The sequence below is a fragment of the Daldinia childiae genome (assembly GCF_008694065.1).
Source record: "Daldinia childiae strain JS-1345 chromosome Unknown Scaffold15, whole genome shotgun sequence".
NCBI lineage: Eukaryota > Fungi > Ascomycota > Sordariomycetes > Xylariales > Hypoxylaceae > Daldinia > Daldinia childiae.
Genome location: NW_022984656.1, coordinates 111413 through 128601, shown reverse-complemented (window position 1 = coordinate 128601; position 17189 = coordinate 111413). Strand labels below are relative to the sequence as shown.

The 17189-nt window shown below is 47.0% G+C and overlaps 5 protein-coding genes across 5 annotated transcripts; 2 read left to right on the top strand and 3 right to left on the bottom strand.

Moving 5' to 3' along the window:
• Positions 1–730: 730 nt before the first annotated feature.
• Positions 731–3034, top strand: GL218_08963 (ATP-dependent RNA helicase DBP7; the record flags this gene model as incomplete). Its single annotated transcript, XM_033585780.1, has 1 exon — positions 731–3034. The coding sequence occupies one exon, from the start codon at positions 731–733 to the stop codon at positions 3032–3034; it is 2304 nt and encodes a 767-aa protein (XP_033440107.1).
• Positions 3035–4235: 1201 nt separating this feature from the next.
• GL218_08962 (Pentatricopeptide repeat-containing protein 5, mitochondrial) lies at positions 4236–7763 on the bottom strand (the record flags this gene model as incomplete). The annotated part of the gene is made up of 1 exon (XM_033585779.1): positions 4236–7763. The coding sequence occupies one exon, from the start codon at positions 7761–7763 to the stop codon at positions 4236–4238; it is 3528 nt and encodes a 1175-aa protein (XP_033440108.1).
• Positions 7764–11266: 3503 nt separating this feature from the next.
• Positions 11267–12738, bottom strand: GL218_08961 (DNA polymerase delta subunit 3; the record flags this gene model as incomplete). Its single annotated transcript, XM_033585778.1, has 4 exons — positions 11267–12237; positions 12288–12508; positions 12564–12619; positions 12685–12738. 4 exons carry the CDS (start codon positions 12736–12738, stop codon positions 11267–11269), a joined length of 1302 nt encoding a protein of 433 aa, XP_033440109.1.
• A 471-nt stretch (positions 12739–13209) lies between these two features.
• GL218_08960 (Postreplication repair E3 ubiquitin-protein ligase rad18) lies at positions 13210–14562 on the top strand (the record flags this gene model as incomplete). The annotated part of the gene is made up of 1 exon (XM_033585777.1): positions 13210–14562. One exon carries the CDS (start codon positions 13210–13212, stop codon positions 14560–14562), a length of 1353 nt encoding a protein of 450 aa, XP_033440110.1.
• Positions 14563–14678: 116 nt separating this feature from the next.
• On the bottom strand, positions 14679–16128 carry GL218_08959 (uncharacterized protein; the record flags this gene model as incomplete). The annotated part of the gene is made up of 2 exons (XM_033585776.1): positions 14679–16008; positions 16079–16128. The coding sequence occupies 2 exons, from the start codon at positions 16126–16128 to the stop codon at positions 14679–14681; spliced, it is 1380 nt and encodes a 459-aa protein (XP_033440008.1).
• Between the last annotated feature and the right edge of the window lie 1061 nt (positions 16129–17189).

Sequence of the window (17189 nt, the reverse complement as noted above, 5' to 3'; positions counted from 1 at the left end):
GGTTTATAATAGACGGGGATTTCAATGAAACTGATGCTTGGGGGGTTTGGTGGAAATTAAATCTGTAACCTCATCAGTTTGTTGGTTAAGTGGTTATGGAGTGGTCACCAACACTAGGACCCCTTTCCTAAATCCAACATAACGCTGCAATGGGATGTATTGCCGCGTACAACGGTATCATTATAAGTACTAGGTTCTAATAATAATTCGTGACTGAGACAATTAGAACTAATCTATATCTCATAGCCTTGTATCGTTGCAAGGATAAAATCACTACCTTCTAACATATATTATATTTTTACGGTCGTTGTTTGAACGGAGCGTAGCTATACGACTTTATGTACTTTCTTTCCTCTCTGCTGATATTCTGTAATCAAATTTCTATAGAAGCCCTGAGGGAAAAACTAAAGTATATTATATAATAAGTAGCATAAGCACTTGACCTGTTCAAAGTAGCGAAGCTTAACAAGGCTTCTAATAAATTACATATGTATAAATTATAAATTATAATAGATTCATTAGAACAGAAATGTACCTAAGATTTACCAGACTGTCCACCTTTAGAATTACAGGTAGGTACCTAATATATGTCTTATCGATAAGATATGACTATGCTGTTTATGCAAATATGTACTAAAAGTATAACGTAAAATACTCCACTAAAAAGTCTCAAAACGATTCTGTCGCTTTTCACTGCTTCAATATTCTCGACCACACATACATAATCGCCATGGCTGACAGCGGTTTACTTTTAAATTTCGATCTTGGTGAAGCGCCGCTCAAGAAGCAGGTCAAATTCACAGGTGGTCGATGGAGAGATCGTGTTCATGCTCAGCGAAGCGCCAGGAAGAATCGCGATGGATCCTTAGATGGACCTGCGAGTTCAGTCAATTCCACCCCGCTGTCCAACGACCGACGAGATTTTCGACAATTTCACGATCAGAACGAAAGGCCAGCGAAGCGCCAGAAGAAATTTGATCACCAAAACGGACAATTTGATAATACATCTAGTACGGGTGCTAGGTTCGGCGGCGCATCCAACAAACCTGGAGGCATCACATCTAGGTTATTCACATCTAACCCAACACCCACAACAGTCTTCGAGGATCCAGTCGAGGATGCCGAACCTGCAAAACCATCCAATGCCCCATTATCTGATGAAGCCGAAAACTTCCGCGCTCTTGGCTTGTCGCCGCGCATTGCCCAACACCTGTCGTCAAAGCTGGAGATGAAGGCCCCGACTTCAATACAAAAAAATAGCATCCCACCGTTAATAAAAGACGATAGCGATGCTTTTTTGCAGGCCGAGACAGGTTCAGGAAAGACCTTAGCTTATCTACTTCCTATTGTACAGCGAATTATGAATTTAAGTCACCATGACGACGGTTCTACCACCGGAACCCGTATACATCGCGATTCAGGCCTCTTTGCTCTTGTCTTAGCACCGACAAGAGAGTTGTGCAAGCAAATTGCTACCGTTTTAGAAAAGCTTCTTCGTTGCGCTCCTTGGATCGTAAGTACGACTGTGATAGGTGGAGAGAGTAAGAAATCCGAAAAGGCTCGCTTGAGGAAAGGTGTCAACATATTGATCGCTACTCCTGGTCGCCTAGTTGATCATCTGGACAATACTAAAGTGCTCGATGTGGGTACTGTAAGATGGCTTGTTCTCGATGAAGGTGACAGGCTGATGGAGATGGGATTCGAAGAAGAGCTAAAGAGCATTGTGGGAAAGATTCGAAAGGAAGAATTAAAAGAGTCTAATAACGAGGGTGTGTCCCTCGCCGTCCTGCCGCAACGTCGCGTTACCGTTCTCTGTTCGGCAACGATGAAGATGAATGTGCAAAAGCTAGGCGAGATTAGTTTACAAGACGCCATCCACGTCACATCCTCCAAGTCCGAGGACGAGGGCGATACCGTGGCCGCTGCCAACGACGCTACCTTCAGTGCGCCATCTCAACTCAAGCAATCCTATGCCGTTGTTCCAGCTAAATTACGGTTGGTAACACTGATAGCATTACTCAAATCAACATTTGCCCGCAAAGGCTCCGTTATGAAAGCTATTGTTTTCATATCTTGCGCCGACTCGGTCGATTTCCACTTCGATTTACTCCGCTCTACACCATCCCAACCCCCACCCGACGAATCGCCCCTGACAAAGGACACTGTTACCGGTGCTGCCTATATCACGTCCCCAGCAAACCCAGACATAACTCTTCTAAAGCTTCATGGTTCCCTCCAGCAACCTGTTCGCACGTCCACGCTCGCCGCCTTCCACGCCTCGCAGAATCCTTGTGTCCTCATTACCACTGACATCGCATCGCGTGGTCTCGATGTGCCCGCTGTGGATCTTGTTATTGAGTACGATCCAGCCTTCAGCGTCGAAGACCACGTCCACCGTATCGGTCGAACCGCGCGAGCGGGCCGCCCCGGAAAAGCGACACTCTTCCTCCAACCAGGCTGCGAGGAGGGCTACGTCGAACTTCTCAAATCCGCCTCGGCTCTTATACCCCAATCTTACGAATCTACTCTCCAGAAGGGCTTCATAACACCTATATCCTTACCCAGACCAGACCAAACCTCCGAACCCCAGACTCTAGTCTCGGACCGCCAGACTCCCAACTCCCGCGCGGAGGCCTTACAATTACACTTCGAACAGCGTCTCCTGGCCTCCGCAAAAGAAGGTAGTAACTCGAAGCTCCTGGACTCGGCGCGTCAGGCCTTCCGCTCGCATATCCGCGCGTACGCGACGCACGTGCGCGACGAGCGCGGATACTTCGATATCACGCAGTTGCACCTAGGCCACACAGCCAAGAGCTTCGGCTTGCGCGAGGCGCCGGGCGGGATCGGAGGCGGGCCGTCCAGACGCACATTCAAGCCGAGTCAACAAAAGAAGACTGGTGCTAGTGGGCAGAAGAGGGGCGATGATGGTGATGGGGACGATGGTGTGGGTGCTACGGACGAGGATGCGGCGAGGAGGATGAGGATGAAGATGAAGCAGGTTATGAGTGCGGCTGGGGAATTTAATATTGGGTGAGCTGTGAGGTTGTTTCTTGGAAGGGGGTCGTGGTCGGCGGTGGGAGTTCAATTGCATGGTCAATGTGAAATTCATTGCGAAGGTATAGATAAAAGAGTTACGAGCGTATGAGTGTCGACGGCAACTATTGTTTATTTTGGGGATCTTTTATGCGCCTCGAGAATCGTTGAGGTGGCTAGTATAATACAGATTAGTTCGTATATAAAGTCACTACCATTTTTCATATATTGCTGTTTAATACTTTCGCTAATTGAGCTAATACGTGATGATGAAATAACCTAATTATGTTTTAAGAAAACGACTGTTGTATACGAAGTTACCGCGATATATATAGTAGGCCTCATCCCCTATGTCAAGTACTGTACTATTCGATTCTCGCAACTCGGATTCGTGATAGGATATGATTCGACATCTTACAGGTAAAATAAGAGGTGAAAATGTAAGTTGTGAATGAGTGACTTATGCTTGGTTCTTCAGCATATAGAATATTTTGGGATATTCAAGATAAATTAATCAAGCAGCTCTCGCCATTACAATATCAACTAATACACAGACAACACTACGGCACAGTCCAAACAGGCAATCATTAGAACGAACTTCCATGGTATTAGTTCTATCATACAGGGCAGGATTACCATGCCATATCATACCGTACCACGTCGTGTTACTCCCTATGAGTTCATCATGAATCATATACCATCATACCAAAAAATGTACGTGGTAGTAACACAAGTCCGTGAATCCATATGCCATGCCATGCCATTAACCGACCGAGATCCCAACCCTAAGTAAGTGTATGTATCTCGAGGGCTAAACCTGCCCAAACAAAACCTCAGGATCCCTCTCTCTCCTAGATTCCTTCGACTCGACCCTTGTATGGAAGTTCCTTCGTTCGTGGTATATGCAAAGTGGAGATTTGTCTATAATAAAACCGACATGCCAGTCGATGCCCGCCCCCCCTTTTCCCGGTAAGGGTGTAAGTACCTCCTGGTGTCCGTAATAACCGTTTTATATGCAAGTTCCGTAAAACGCCTGGCCCGCTTGTGACGACCGTGCCCTTCGCTTCAACCGACCACCCCCGGAAGAAAAATCACCTCAACCTCTTGCTGCACAACACGGGGGGTATCGCGTATAAAGCAAAGAACAAAGGAAATAGACATAAAATAGAAAATCTAGGTAACGCTCATTTCATGGATGCTTCTCATATGACAACAGCTTCTTCACCGTTGCCACCACCGAGGAGCTCGAGGACCTTGTTAACCACAGCGCTGGGGTATCCTCTCGAAAGCATTTCGCCTACTACTGACTTGGCACGCTCGCGGTCTTCTACAGCAAGGAAGGCCCGAGTCATTGCCTCATATGTACTAGGTTCGCGCTTCTCACGGCCGACGCTGTTGTAAACTGAAGAAGCCTTGTCGATGTTCTTCTCGCCAGCCCAGCCGTGAATAAGAGTGTTCGCGATGTAAGGTGTAAGCTCAACGCGCTTCTGCTTCATTACGGATAAGAGTGCCTCGGTATCCGCGACTTGATGGTTCGCAACCATAGCCTCGAACAATGCCTGGAAAAGGGAAGCATTGGGGTGAATGCTGGGGTCACTCATAACAGAGTCGAAGATCTTCCTAGCACCCTGCATATCATGGAGGACACAGCCACGAGCATGAATGAGTGAAGCATAGTGTACCGGTTCGGGCTTCTGGCCAGAAGCACGAATCATGTCCAAGACAACTTCAGCAGCAGTCATGTTCACAGGTTCAAGAGTAGCGTGAGTGTCAACAAGAAGCTTATACGTGTGAGCAGTCGGTGTAATTCCCTTGGCCTGCATTCGGTCGTAGTATGCAAGGACCTTAGTCTTGTCGCGTTTAGTAGTGAGGAAGAATTGCATCATGCTGTTGTACGGGGCCGGACGAGCCTTGTAGTTGGGCATCGACTCCATTTCATCGAAAAGCTCCTCGGCAAACTTCTCGTCGCTAACACGGCACAGAGCGTTGACAATTGTTCCATAAGTGACACTAGTTGGCTTGATACCGAGGGCACGCATTTCGGCGAAATAAAAGAGGCAGTCATCGATGCGGCGGGCTTTGCCAAGCTTACCAATTAGAGCGTTGTATAGGAAAGATGAAGGCTCGACACCCTCGGCCTTAGCTCGGTGGAAGATCTTGACAGCTTCTGAGGCTTCGTCGAAGGTCTTGGTGGATTCTTTGAGGGTAGTAATGTAGAGACCAAAGGTATTTGCCGAGGGAGCAGCTCCCATCTCAAGAAGCTCAAGATGGTACTGCTCTGCCAGAACACGATCGCCAAGGGTCAAGCAAGCTCCAACCATAGCATCGAGAATAGAAGACCAACCGTAACGGACGACAGAGTATTGAGGGAGGAAAGGGACATCAGTTCGTGCCGTCGCAAGAACTTCATGACACAGATCCATCTTGCCGTCTCGCGCCGCGGCAGAAATCATCTTAGCGTAGGTGATATATCTGGGGTGACGCCCTGCACGTCGCATGTTGCGGAAGCGCGTTAGCGCCTCGTGGAGTCGGGGTCCCTTGCGTCCATGTGCACCCTCAAGTTCATCCGAGATTATGGACGAACCCTTGAAATCAGTATTGTGCGCGTACGGATCGAAGTTATCCTCATAGCTTGAGACAGTGGGTGTTGAAGGATAAGGCGATGCAGTGAAGACATGTTGCTCAAAGCTGACTGGAGTAGCGACTTCACGAGGATCCACAACACCACGAATAGCCATGAACCGAGATATGAATTCGGCGCTTTCTTCCAATTCATCGGCGAGGTTTGGTCTTGCGTCGGTTTCGGTAGCTCGAATTCGTTGGAACATTATCTCAGACTGGGCTAAACCTTCAGCAACCTGACCAGAACCAATCATCGCGACCGCATACATAGCTGCCGGCTCGATGAATGATGAGTCAACTTTGATCTCAGGACTATTGAGGATGTGCCAATATCGAGCGGCAGCTGGAACATCGCCATGACGAACGCTGAGGGCAAGCAAAGCCATCGCCGGAGTTGCAATACCCTGGAACACTGTAGGAATGTGGGCGAACGCAGCAGTTGCGGTATGTCGGTCACCAAAGTCGGCAGCAGCAGTAGCAATATCCGCCAGAGCGCTTAAGCGAGCCTCATTCTCAATAGCCTGTGCCCATTGAAGCGCTTCATGGTAGATTCCCCTTGTCGTAAACCCTTTTACGAATCCGCCGCTGATGATGGCGTCCTGAATTTCGGCAGCACCAACTCCGTACGACTTGACAATCTTCTCGTAGAAGTTCATAGCACCGTCAAGCTTGTCGTTGATGACGTATGCATTGATTACCGAAGCGTAAACCTCTGAGTCCAATCGATCATTCAGCGTGTATTTACCGTTATCATGAGCGACAGCAAGATCCTTGTACTCATTGTAGCACTCGACAGCACTGGCTAAATCACCAGTGTTGGCAAATGCAGTAATCATGGAAGGGAAGGTAGCCGCAAAGGGGACAGAGCCACTCAACTCCATATGCTCAAATAGGTGCAGCATATCAGAGACTCGGCCAGCCTGAGCACACGCCGAGATGAGTTGATGATAAGTTTCCGATGAGTAGTTAGCCCTGTTTGTTAAGACAGACGTCTCAAAAAGCTTGACGGCAAGGTCGAGCCTGTCGTCTTCCGACAGAATGGCGTGTTCCAGCTCATTCGAGGCGAACATGAACTTCCCAGGCTCATCCATACCACCAAAACGGAGACGCTTATCCTCCAAACCCTTCTTGAGTGTGGACACCTCCAGACATCGAGCAGCTAACAGACCAACTAGAATGTTATACGTGTCGCTGTCTGGCGTGATCTTCCGTCGCATCATGTCGGCATAGACATCCAAGGCCTTAGAAACCACCTCGATCTTTTCGGTAGGGATGTGGATAGCAGCGACCAGCAGGGCATTGTAGGATGCGGCCGTAGGCTTGATGTCGGCAACAAGCATAGCTTCAAAGACAGCAGGAATCTCAGCATATCGGCCATCTTCAGAAAGCTTCGTGAGATGGTCCGCGTAGCTCTTAGACTGGGGATCAACCGACGGTGTTACTGTGCGAGAGATACCAATAGGTGTCGCCGGTCTTTCGAGAACGGGGGATCTAGCTCGGGACTGGACGCCACTCGCGATAGAAGGGGTCGATGTTCTTAGAGAACGCGCGGGGCTCTCTAGAGCTTCTCGTAATTCGCGGGCTTCGATCTCCTTCTCAATAGCAGCGTCAATATGCGCTAATGCAACATCTATGTCGACAGGAACCGGTAGATCCTCGCCGGCATTCTGACTAGCTTCAACAGCCTCGAGAGCATCAACATCGAGCGCATTGGACTCGGGATCCTCGAGGACAGACGAAGCATTCGGCTTCCACTCGATGGGCTTAGGAAACTGAAATTGAGTCCACTCTTTCTCAATGTCGCCATTGTCCTGCTGTTTTCTCAGTGCCTCAAAATAGGCATCTAGGCTTCCATGACTCCCATCTTTCTCGTGGCGAAGCTCATGTCGGGCATTCGGGTTCGAGCTATGAAAGGCATTTTGAAGCTGGAGACTAGTGAGGCGTCCGACGCGCTGACTGTTACGTCGAGCAAACGACGGACGGTTCTGCGAATTTAGAACATGGGGATGTGTAGCAGCTACGACAGATTGCGCGTAGCCGTGAGTGAAAGATTTCGCAAATCCTTGACGGATGAAGTTTTGGTACAAGGACGAATAGATGGTGGGCATTTAGATGACACCAGGAGGGGAGGGGGACTAGAGAAGATAGAAGGAGATCTAGTTAGTATAATTCTAATAAATTTCTAATATTTGAGTAGGTGATCTAAGAAGAATGTTCTGTGCGCGCGTGACCTAATCTCGACAGGCTATCTCAAGTACGAAATAATTTTTTTTTCTCTTTCGCCATCGCGAAAGAGCTAGCAAAGAACATAACCAAATCGATGACGACTTACATAGAGAAAGGATAAAATCGGTAGTTGCAGGTTCATTTGACAGCACTGTAGCCGTCAAACAAACGCGCCAATTTTATAAATAAGAAATGATCTGAATTGGTTGAAAAGAAGTGAACAGAGAGAGAAGAGAAGAATCTCATCAAAAGGAATGGGTTGGTGTGGATGGGATTTGGTGGATGATATTGGAATTCTGCGGTATAATAAATTTTGAGAGATGGTAATTTTTTTTGGCTTTACAAACTTTACACAGTTGCAGGGGACTAGGGTGGGAGTCTAGGGACCTAGAAGGAAAGGACAAGGGTGTGTTGCGCGCATTAGCCCTATAATGTTAACGTCTTCTCCGGTTCTTTCTATTGCTGACAACTTCTAGTTGGCAGGTTGGCCTTTTGGGGTTACATTTCTATAGACTTCCAATTAACACAGTGGATACCGGGGCTAAGAAGGAAGGATCCGGGAAGCCAGTTAGTGCTTTCGCTATTATATTGTAGACCTAGGTATACTACGTAAATACAGTATGCGAACAGGTACCTAAACAATTTGCCTAATGCAGCCTCGACTACTAGCTTTAGGTATGCCCCTCACCCTTCTATAATTTTATTTGGATTTCATATTTGGTGTGACTCGACCATTTTCAAACCACACACCATTAGGCAGTCCGAGATAGGTCGGCGTTGAAAATATATATTATTAAAAATAAAAAGAATATAAGCGACTATTGTGTTCGAGCTCAAAATGGTGGCAAATAACATAACTTCAATTCAGATTACGACATAATACAGAGTAGCTCAGCACGAAATTCATAAATACATGCAAGTCCGGATGGCCACAGGGTTAATTTACTTTACTGCAAGTAAATACCTTGTGACGGAGGTAACCACATACATAGTACCTGAGCTCCCAGGCAACAAGATAACCCCCCGGCCGAACAATAAGCAGACTAATCAGATCTCGAATTCGTCATTCATTTTTAAGGCAATCCTAAATATACATGCAGATTGCGTACCTACTGCCCTGTAGCAGATCCGTTAGAGGCCAGATTGTCTTTAGCTGTCTAATACAATGACGAAGCCATATTATTGCCTGGAAATCATGGATGCCAGGCTACAGCTGAGAATAGTATGGAGGGTAGATTAGCGTACGGCACGTTCGGAAGCAATTTTTTCTCGTTCAAGTTAAGAGAGCAGACCGGGAAGATTAGGACGCGTGTAGGACCCCGGTCCTAGATATCAGAGCCGTGATTCGTTCATGCGTGGCCGACATGCCCAATGAGGCAACGCCACTATCCTTGAGGGTGGGTAAAGCCGGAATCTCGATCCCAGTCTGTCGGGATCCGACGAAGGCCTATTGCCCCGTGCCCTCAGGTGCATCATCATCATATACCTAGATCTACCTACAGCTACGGCACTCGCTACTCACCGCGAACGCATGAAGCTATTACGGAGGGGTAGCTCATGATATCAAGCTTAGTTCCCCGGATTTATTCTTCAAGGGACCGGCAATGAAACTTGGCAGTGGCGAGGAGTATTGTTCTCTCGACGTCCGTTTGTCTATTGCCGATATCAGAATGACAACCGAAGTTGCAAGCTGAGAGAAAAACTCCCAGTTTGTAGTGTCACGAGGTAACGGCAATCTTGTCGAGATTCATGCCCACGACGAGTCAAGCTAATAAGACGCGGATCTTAATAGGAGGATTGGAGAGAAACAAGAAAAAATAATAATACAGGAACAAACACTCCAGAGCGTCCCATTAATTCCACCAATTACATAGTATTCTTATTTTATCACTTTCCGGTCAACTTCAACTCACCGAAGCTTTAAGCACACGCGACACAATAACCTACCTAACCTAAGTTGTTACTAACTTAAGTTACTGGATTAGATGGTTCGAAGTCAACTAACTACTAACAATTTCGATAACCGATATCATCCATCCATACATCCATTCAGCCGCGTTAAGGCCCTAAGCGGGCAGGTGGGGGGGGGGGCTTAAAAATCAAAGGATTTGCCATGTGCGAAGATGCAGAAAAACGGTTCACGGGACCCCAACTCCATTCTCTAAGCTTCCCTGCTACGAAAATGCTCCGCGACGCTTTCTCGCTTGTCCTATGAACCCTTGTAAACACCGATTCTCATCATCCGAGCCCCGAAACCTATCTCCGTCCCGCCGTCGGCTTCGATAGTCTCCCCGTTGTCCATCCATTGTCCATTCATTTTCGCCGCTTACGTAAATTTCCGATCCGTTTTCTCTTTCGTGGCTCTCCGAGGTCAGACGGACTCATCATTACTCGTATTCATATGTATGTAATTTCCCACCTGAAACGCTTTGAAACTGTTTGTAAAGTATTCTTTTCGATTTTCTAGCCTCGTCTTAGTGCGTACGTGTGTATTGTCCATACACAAATAGCCTACGACGATCGCTCCTAGTCGAAAAAAAAGTATTTCCTTGTTTACTAACGTCACCCACGCCTGCGCCTAATGTGTAAGCAATTTGCATGACTCATATGCAGGACTCTGCTGCACTGCAACTGAGACGTGATGGCTTAATTCTCGGTAGTGTTTCCGTTCGATCGCTCATGTAGGCGGACTCATACGTCGTAAATCGTCGATCGTCCACATATCTAAACCAAGCATGAACACTTGCGGTGGACACCGTCGGCTCGTAAGGGTTTTGGTATATTCACGTTCTTGACAATAGCTACTAGTTCAACTCAAGTTTAAGCCGCAAGTTTTTGAGCCTTGCTTCTCTATTCTATTCGAGGACAGTATTATAATAGAGGCGAAATGGTTCATTTATGATGAAACCAATTATCTCAGAGCTACATACACCTAGGCCAAAATATTTGCACTAACTTAATTACTTCCCCTCTAAGCATTGCATCTAGATTCGTTAAAAGTAAAAGAAGACGTTGATGATATATTCGTCCCCGATCATATCACAGGAGTTTTGCAACGGAAGTATAATTCAATTAGACCATAGCCAAGGAGAAGGGGAGTAAGTTTTGTTTGGTGGGAGTTTATAATTAGAGAGTATGCATCGGGGGTAGGCGTTAAGTTTTAGGTAGATAAGGGATTAAAACTTGAGAAATGAGGAGAAATTCCATCTTTTGAATATAGTAACATGTCGTAAACTTCTATCGAAGATGATAAAATTCCTACTTCATTACGATTATCATGGGACAATCAGTCCCCTTTTGTAATAGGGGAATCTCGTGGATTATTCGGTTAGTATTTCCCATGACCAGCTCTAGCCCACGAATCTCCGAATATATAGTAACGACCTCACTTTTTTGAAAAGAAGGACATGATGTTGCCTTGCCCCTGGCCTTTGCCAGCCGCCTTCTTGGGCTTCGCAGCGGGTTCCGCCTTAACTGGTTGAGGCTTCTGTTTAGGCGGCGGCGGAGCTTCATCCTCGGAAAATGATTCCCAGCCCTGTTCCTGTATCGTAACCAAATATCCCTTATCGTCCATGACTTGCTTCTTCCGTGTGACTCGTCGTCTTCCCCTACGTTTACCATCACCTGTGCTCGATACTACTTCCACAGGCTCTTCTTCCTTAGGTTCCGGTTCGGGTGAAGGCTCCTCCCCTTCTTCCTCCATTGGTTCCTCAGTAGGACTCTCCGCTTTCTCTTCTTCCTCTTCTTCACTCTCATCCATCATACGACGAAGTTCGGCTTGGCGATTCTTCCTCAATTGCCTAGCACTCTCTGACTCTTGCTTAACCTCCGGCATCGGCACGACGTCGTCCTCTCCATCATCAGATAAGGCCATCTTTTGGTCCTCCTCGGCAGCACTCACTACAGCCTTGGCGGCAGGTTTCTTAGGTTTGGCAGCTGCCTTGGCAAACATTTGCCCAATTCCAGAAGAACTCTGTCGCTTCAATGAAGCAGCGGCAGTAGGCTTCTTAGTAGTAGCAGCTGAAGTTGATCCTTTAACATTGGCTTGAGGTGTTACCTTAGGCTCCTCCTTAATATCGGCAGACTGTGTCTCTTGCTTGTTTTCGGCCTTTGGTGCAGCTTTAGGAGTGGGTGTACTGGTAACAGGCTTAGGTGCTGGCCCACGACGTTCCCTCCTACGCACATTGGGATTGGCAATTGAACCGAAGACCTTGCTCGAGGCTGAAACATCGCCCACAGTAGATAGCTCTAGTACTTGTCGAGCAGTATCGGCCAAGAGCTGAAGATCTTTCAGGGGATGAGGCGCCAAGCTATAGATGTGTATCGAGGTAACCTCGTCATACTCTGCTAGCAGATCTGCTTCTCGTTAGCTAAACCCAGCAAAATAATTGAGGCATCCTACTAACCTTGCAGTTGTTCCTCTTTAACTATAGAGAGCGTATAAGTAGGGACTTCATCTGAGAAAGGAACATGCATCTCTTCCGAACTTGAAGAATCGGTCATCTTCACATCGCCATCCGATTCCTCCACTTTCACCGCTGCCTTCTTAGTACCATATACGAGGTAGGTGGCATGAAGAGATCCCGGGCATTTATCATTCTGCCATTTATGAAAATCATAGAGCATCCTAAAAAACGGTCAGCACTATTCTATATTCTTTTCATGTTATATAGAGTCCTTACTCTTTGGCAGTATTTACATGGACCTTCAATGCCCGGCTTAGAAGGCGATAAGTTACCTGTAAAAATATGTGCGTTAATAAGATGTTTTGTGAGTTCTGGTTATAGATATTTTATAACTTACAAGCTGATCCTCAGTGAGGAGCTTCTGGGCTAGATACTGCATATAGGGATCCATATTAACCGTAAATTTCAAGAATAATCAATTAGGGCATAACTGAACGAAATACAGTATATGTCTTGTTCTTTATTGTTTGAAGACAATTAAAGTTATTATTAAGGTGAGAAAGGTAGCATGCTACTTTAAAGCTGGTAGTCGCGTCTGAAAAAGAAAGACGCGTTAAGTGGCAGTGGGGCTAGGGACAAAGCCTACAGGGCAGTGACCAGTAAACAGGGGTTCAGATTTCAGGTGGTAAGCGCGTCGCTAAAGAGCAGTCGCGATTTCAGTTTTGCGAATGATCTCATCGGATATGCGAGCCTCGAGTTCCACGCCGACTTTCCTCGTCTCAACTTCTTAGTTTCTGTTTAAACACATAAATAACTGTTCATGTACGTCTTCGCTTATGAATATTCGAATATTATAAAGAATTGAGATCATCAATGAGCCACCATATCCAATTAGCCCAACTTATCTAACTAATTATCGGCAATGAATAACAATGCCATTCTCGAACCCTTTGAAGATGTTTCCGACTCTACGGACTGGCTATCGACTCCTCTCTCTGGGGTCGCCGCTGTTGAGGCGGCGCTACGCTGTCAGGTCTGTAAAGACTTTTACAAGACACCGATGTTAACATCCTGTAACCACACATTTTGTTCGATATGTATTCGCCGAGCGCTCTCTAACGACGGGAAATGCCCTCTATGTCGTACTTCCGAGCAAGAAATGAAACTACGAAGCAATTGGTCCATGGAAGAGGTCGTTGTCGCATTTACGAAAACACGTCCTGATGTTCTACTTTTCGCAAAAAGGTCACAGGATGCTATAACTGAGCCGGGGAAAAGGAAGCTAGGGGAGACAGAAGACTCAGATTCAGCAAGCCAAAGATCAGGGAAGAGACTACGATCTTCAACGAGATTAAGCAAGTCGAGAAGCATGGAGATGACATCCGAAATGGCACGTCTAGAAGCCGACGTCCCCTACCAAGACCTTACAGACTTCGAACCAAACGACGGCCTAGTCGCATGCCCAATCTGCTTACTGCGCATGAAACCGCTTCAAGTCGATAGACACCTCGATACTTCATGTCCAGGCGAACCACAACCACAGAGAACACCCTCGAAGCCTCCATCACGATCTACAAGCATACCAAACGCCTTTTCCTCCTCGTCCTCGCCTAAAAAGGCATCAGCTAGAAATTTCGAGCGCTTGCCCGCAGTAAACTATTCCATGCTTAAAGAACCTCAATTACGGAAAAAACTACAAGAACAGGGACTATCGGCAGCGGGGGGTAGGCAGATGCTGGAGAAAAGACATAAAGAGTGGACGACAATATGGAACGCGAATTGCGACTCGCAATACCCGCGGCGGAAAGGGGATTTACTACATGATCTCGACGTATGGGAGCGCACGGTAGGTAGCCGCGCGCCGACAAATTCAAGAACGCTCAGCCTAGGCGCGCAGATCAAGGACAAGGACTTCGATGGCGCGGCGTGGGCTTCCAAGCACGATAACTCGTTTAAAGATCTAATAGCTAATGCTAGGCGGAACAAGGTACTGATGGGACGGAAAAGTAGTGAAGACGAGAAGCCGGGAAGCGGGATGCAGAGCAAAGATGGAAATAAGGGGAACGAGCCAACTCCGCAGCCAGATTCGGAGATGATATCATCGTTAGAACACTCAGAACCACAAGAACAAGTCGATTCCGTCACGCAAGCGACCGGGATAATCGATTTAACAGGCGAAATCGCATCTTCCAACGCCTCAGCTGCGGTGCTTTCAGATGAGGGAGAAGGAAGGGTAGATCTAGACGCGTCGTCTAGAACGACGGTGATATCGTGATATAATTGTTACTATTATATTACCTCGAACGTTCAAGGGAAGATCTATCATGTTAGGTGCTCGCTTAGCGAGTAAATATTATACACGGCTGCTGCCTCTTCTGGCTTGCTGTTGCTTTATATTTGCATGTCTCCCAGCTCATTAGCCGTAGCCGTGATAGGCGTAAGAGGTCTTGAGGCCTTCTCTCCTTCCTGTCCCGGCACAGGCAAGGGACCCAGTTTCTCCAGTTCGGCGAGCTTGCGTCTGGTCTCCTCGGCCTCCTTCTGTTCCTGTGCCTCGCGCTTGATTCTCTCGACTTCTTCGTCTTTCTTCCGCTCCTCTGCCAGCATAGCCTCGAGTTCGTCGTCGACCTCTGCTTCGTCGATAGTGGCTCCGGGACCGGCCTCAGCGATGATATTGCCTACCTCGTCTACTTCACCCATCTGTTCACGTAGATTCTCCAGTACTTCATCGACTTTGTCGGCACCGCCGACTTGCGCGTTTAGGCTGCGTAAGGCTACTGTGCTCGACTGCATCACCTTCACTAGCTGAACATTGTCAGCAGCCTGCTCAATCTTGGCCGCCACATCTTCCAACTGGCTAAGCGTATCGTGCCGTCGCGACAGGTTCGTTTCAGCCAACTTCTTCGACTTAAGGGCCGCAAGCGCAGCGACCTTGTTCTTTCTCCGGACAGCATCCTGGGCAGCGACGTTTAACTCATCGACACGCCGGCTCAGCACCTCGGTCTGCCGCGTTAGGTCCTCCATAAGTTCCTTCAGGGACGCGATCGCCGAATCCTCCTGAGTGATTACCATATCCTCACCGCCGCTCCGGATCTTAACCGTGTTCCCGTCTGTAGCTAGCACATTCTTATCTCTCGAAAGAAAGGTCACTAGTACTTCCAGGTCTATCTCCGATAACCGCTGCTGCTTCTCAAGCAACCCCTCCGCAAACGTCCGTTGGAAATGTGTTTTTGAAAATGTCCGTTCGAAAGGCGATGTACGATCTGCAGTCGCTTCGCCAAATGTTTTTGATACCACTTCCAAGTTGTGCAATATAACGAATTGGCCCTTGGGCAAGCTATCGCCCGGCCCACCGATCCCGGCCTGTCGAAGTCCCCACGAAACGATTGACCATGGAAGACTACTCCACGATCGGTGATATATGCTCTCCTTCGCCTTGAGGAACTGTTGTAGCGGCATCATCTCCCCGCTCGCTAGGGCCTCCTGTAACACGGTACCTAGAGCGAGCGGCCGCCCAAATTGCTTGCTTTCGAGTGAGCGTAAGAGGGCATCGCTTTCAAGGTCGAGGCTTAGGTGGTTATGCGTCGCGGATTTGGAGGGAGCGTGGCCGGTTAGGGCAGCGGAGGAGAGACCGCGCTTCCATGCTGCGACGTTAGCGGCGAAGCCGTCCGGGTTGAGGGTTCGCTGAGATCGGAAATCGGAGTAGAGGGCTGGAAGACGGGCTCTAGAATATAAGTTAGAATAAGTTTACTTCAAATAGTTACATCAGTAAGATCAGTAGAAGATGGTATTACCTCCGGAAATTATCGTCATTCTGTACTAGATAATTTAAAAGTTCGCTCATGATGATAATGAGGTTAAGATAGATTAGATAGGGAATTCCCCGAGATATGGGCAATCAACTAATGACGTGTACTGTCCTCCAAGTTACAGATGATATGTTTGCAAATTGAACAATGAAAGGTAAAAGAGTTTGTATATCAGATACGCTACGGGCGTTCAAATGTCGGTGAATGCCTACATACAGAAGCGCATAGCCTGCAGGGGTGTTCCGACAGGCAACGACGAGCAACTTTGTCTTTCGATATGGGATTTTAATGGACAATGGTAAATTGAAAGCCTGAGGCGCAAAAGGCGCACCGTGTTTATCAGTAGCTAAACCTTATCAGCGCGACGTCACTACCGCTGCAGTGCTGATAAGCCTTGTGGATACTTCTAAGCCGTCTCTAACCTTATCAGAAAGCTTATATTGATAGTCTTCTGTACGTACTTGGCCACATCGACATTGTATAAATTCCCAGCTCGATAGAGATGCTATATATGACGGTAGTGGGATTATATAAAGTCTAACAATATCTTTCGTCAGGTAGGCATCCGTTCATCGCGATAAAAAAAAAGTACTTGCATTGATTTTGACACAAGATGTTTATCCCGACACTACCTCATAAAGGTGAGAGCCGACAATATAATATGCCCAGACTCAGCTCAATGTTACACAGATCATGCAATTGAATCTAAGCTTCCTTTCCAAGGGCATATTATTTTTTTAGTTAGAATTTAGATTTCTAAAGGTATTATATAATAATACGAAAGAAATCTATTTGATATTACGCCTTACTTCTTAGGTTGCTGTTCCTATGAACTCATCAAAAGGTATAAGAATAAAATGATGTGGAATCAATGAACCTCAAAAACTGGGCACACCCTGTCTTAAGGAAAAGTTGAAGAGAGATTATACCTTGCTTGAAACTAACCCGACTATACTAGATTTAGATATAATCAGAGTTGGGCAGCAGATCATCGTGAAAATCGTGCCATATCCAGTGCGCCGGAGGAACGATAGGTTTTGGGGGATTTACAGCTCTTGGAAATATTGTCATTTATCGCATAATACGCGTGTTCTTT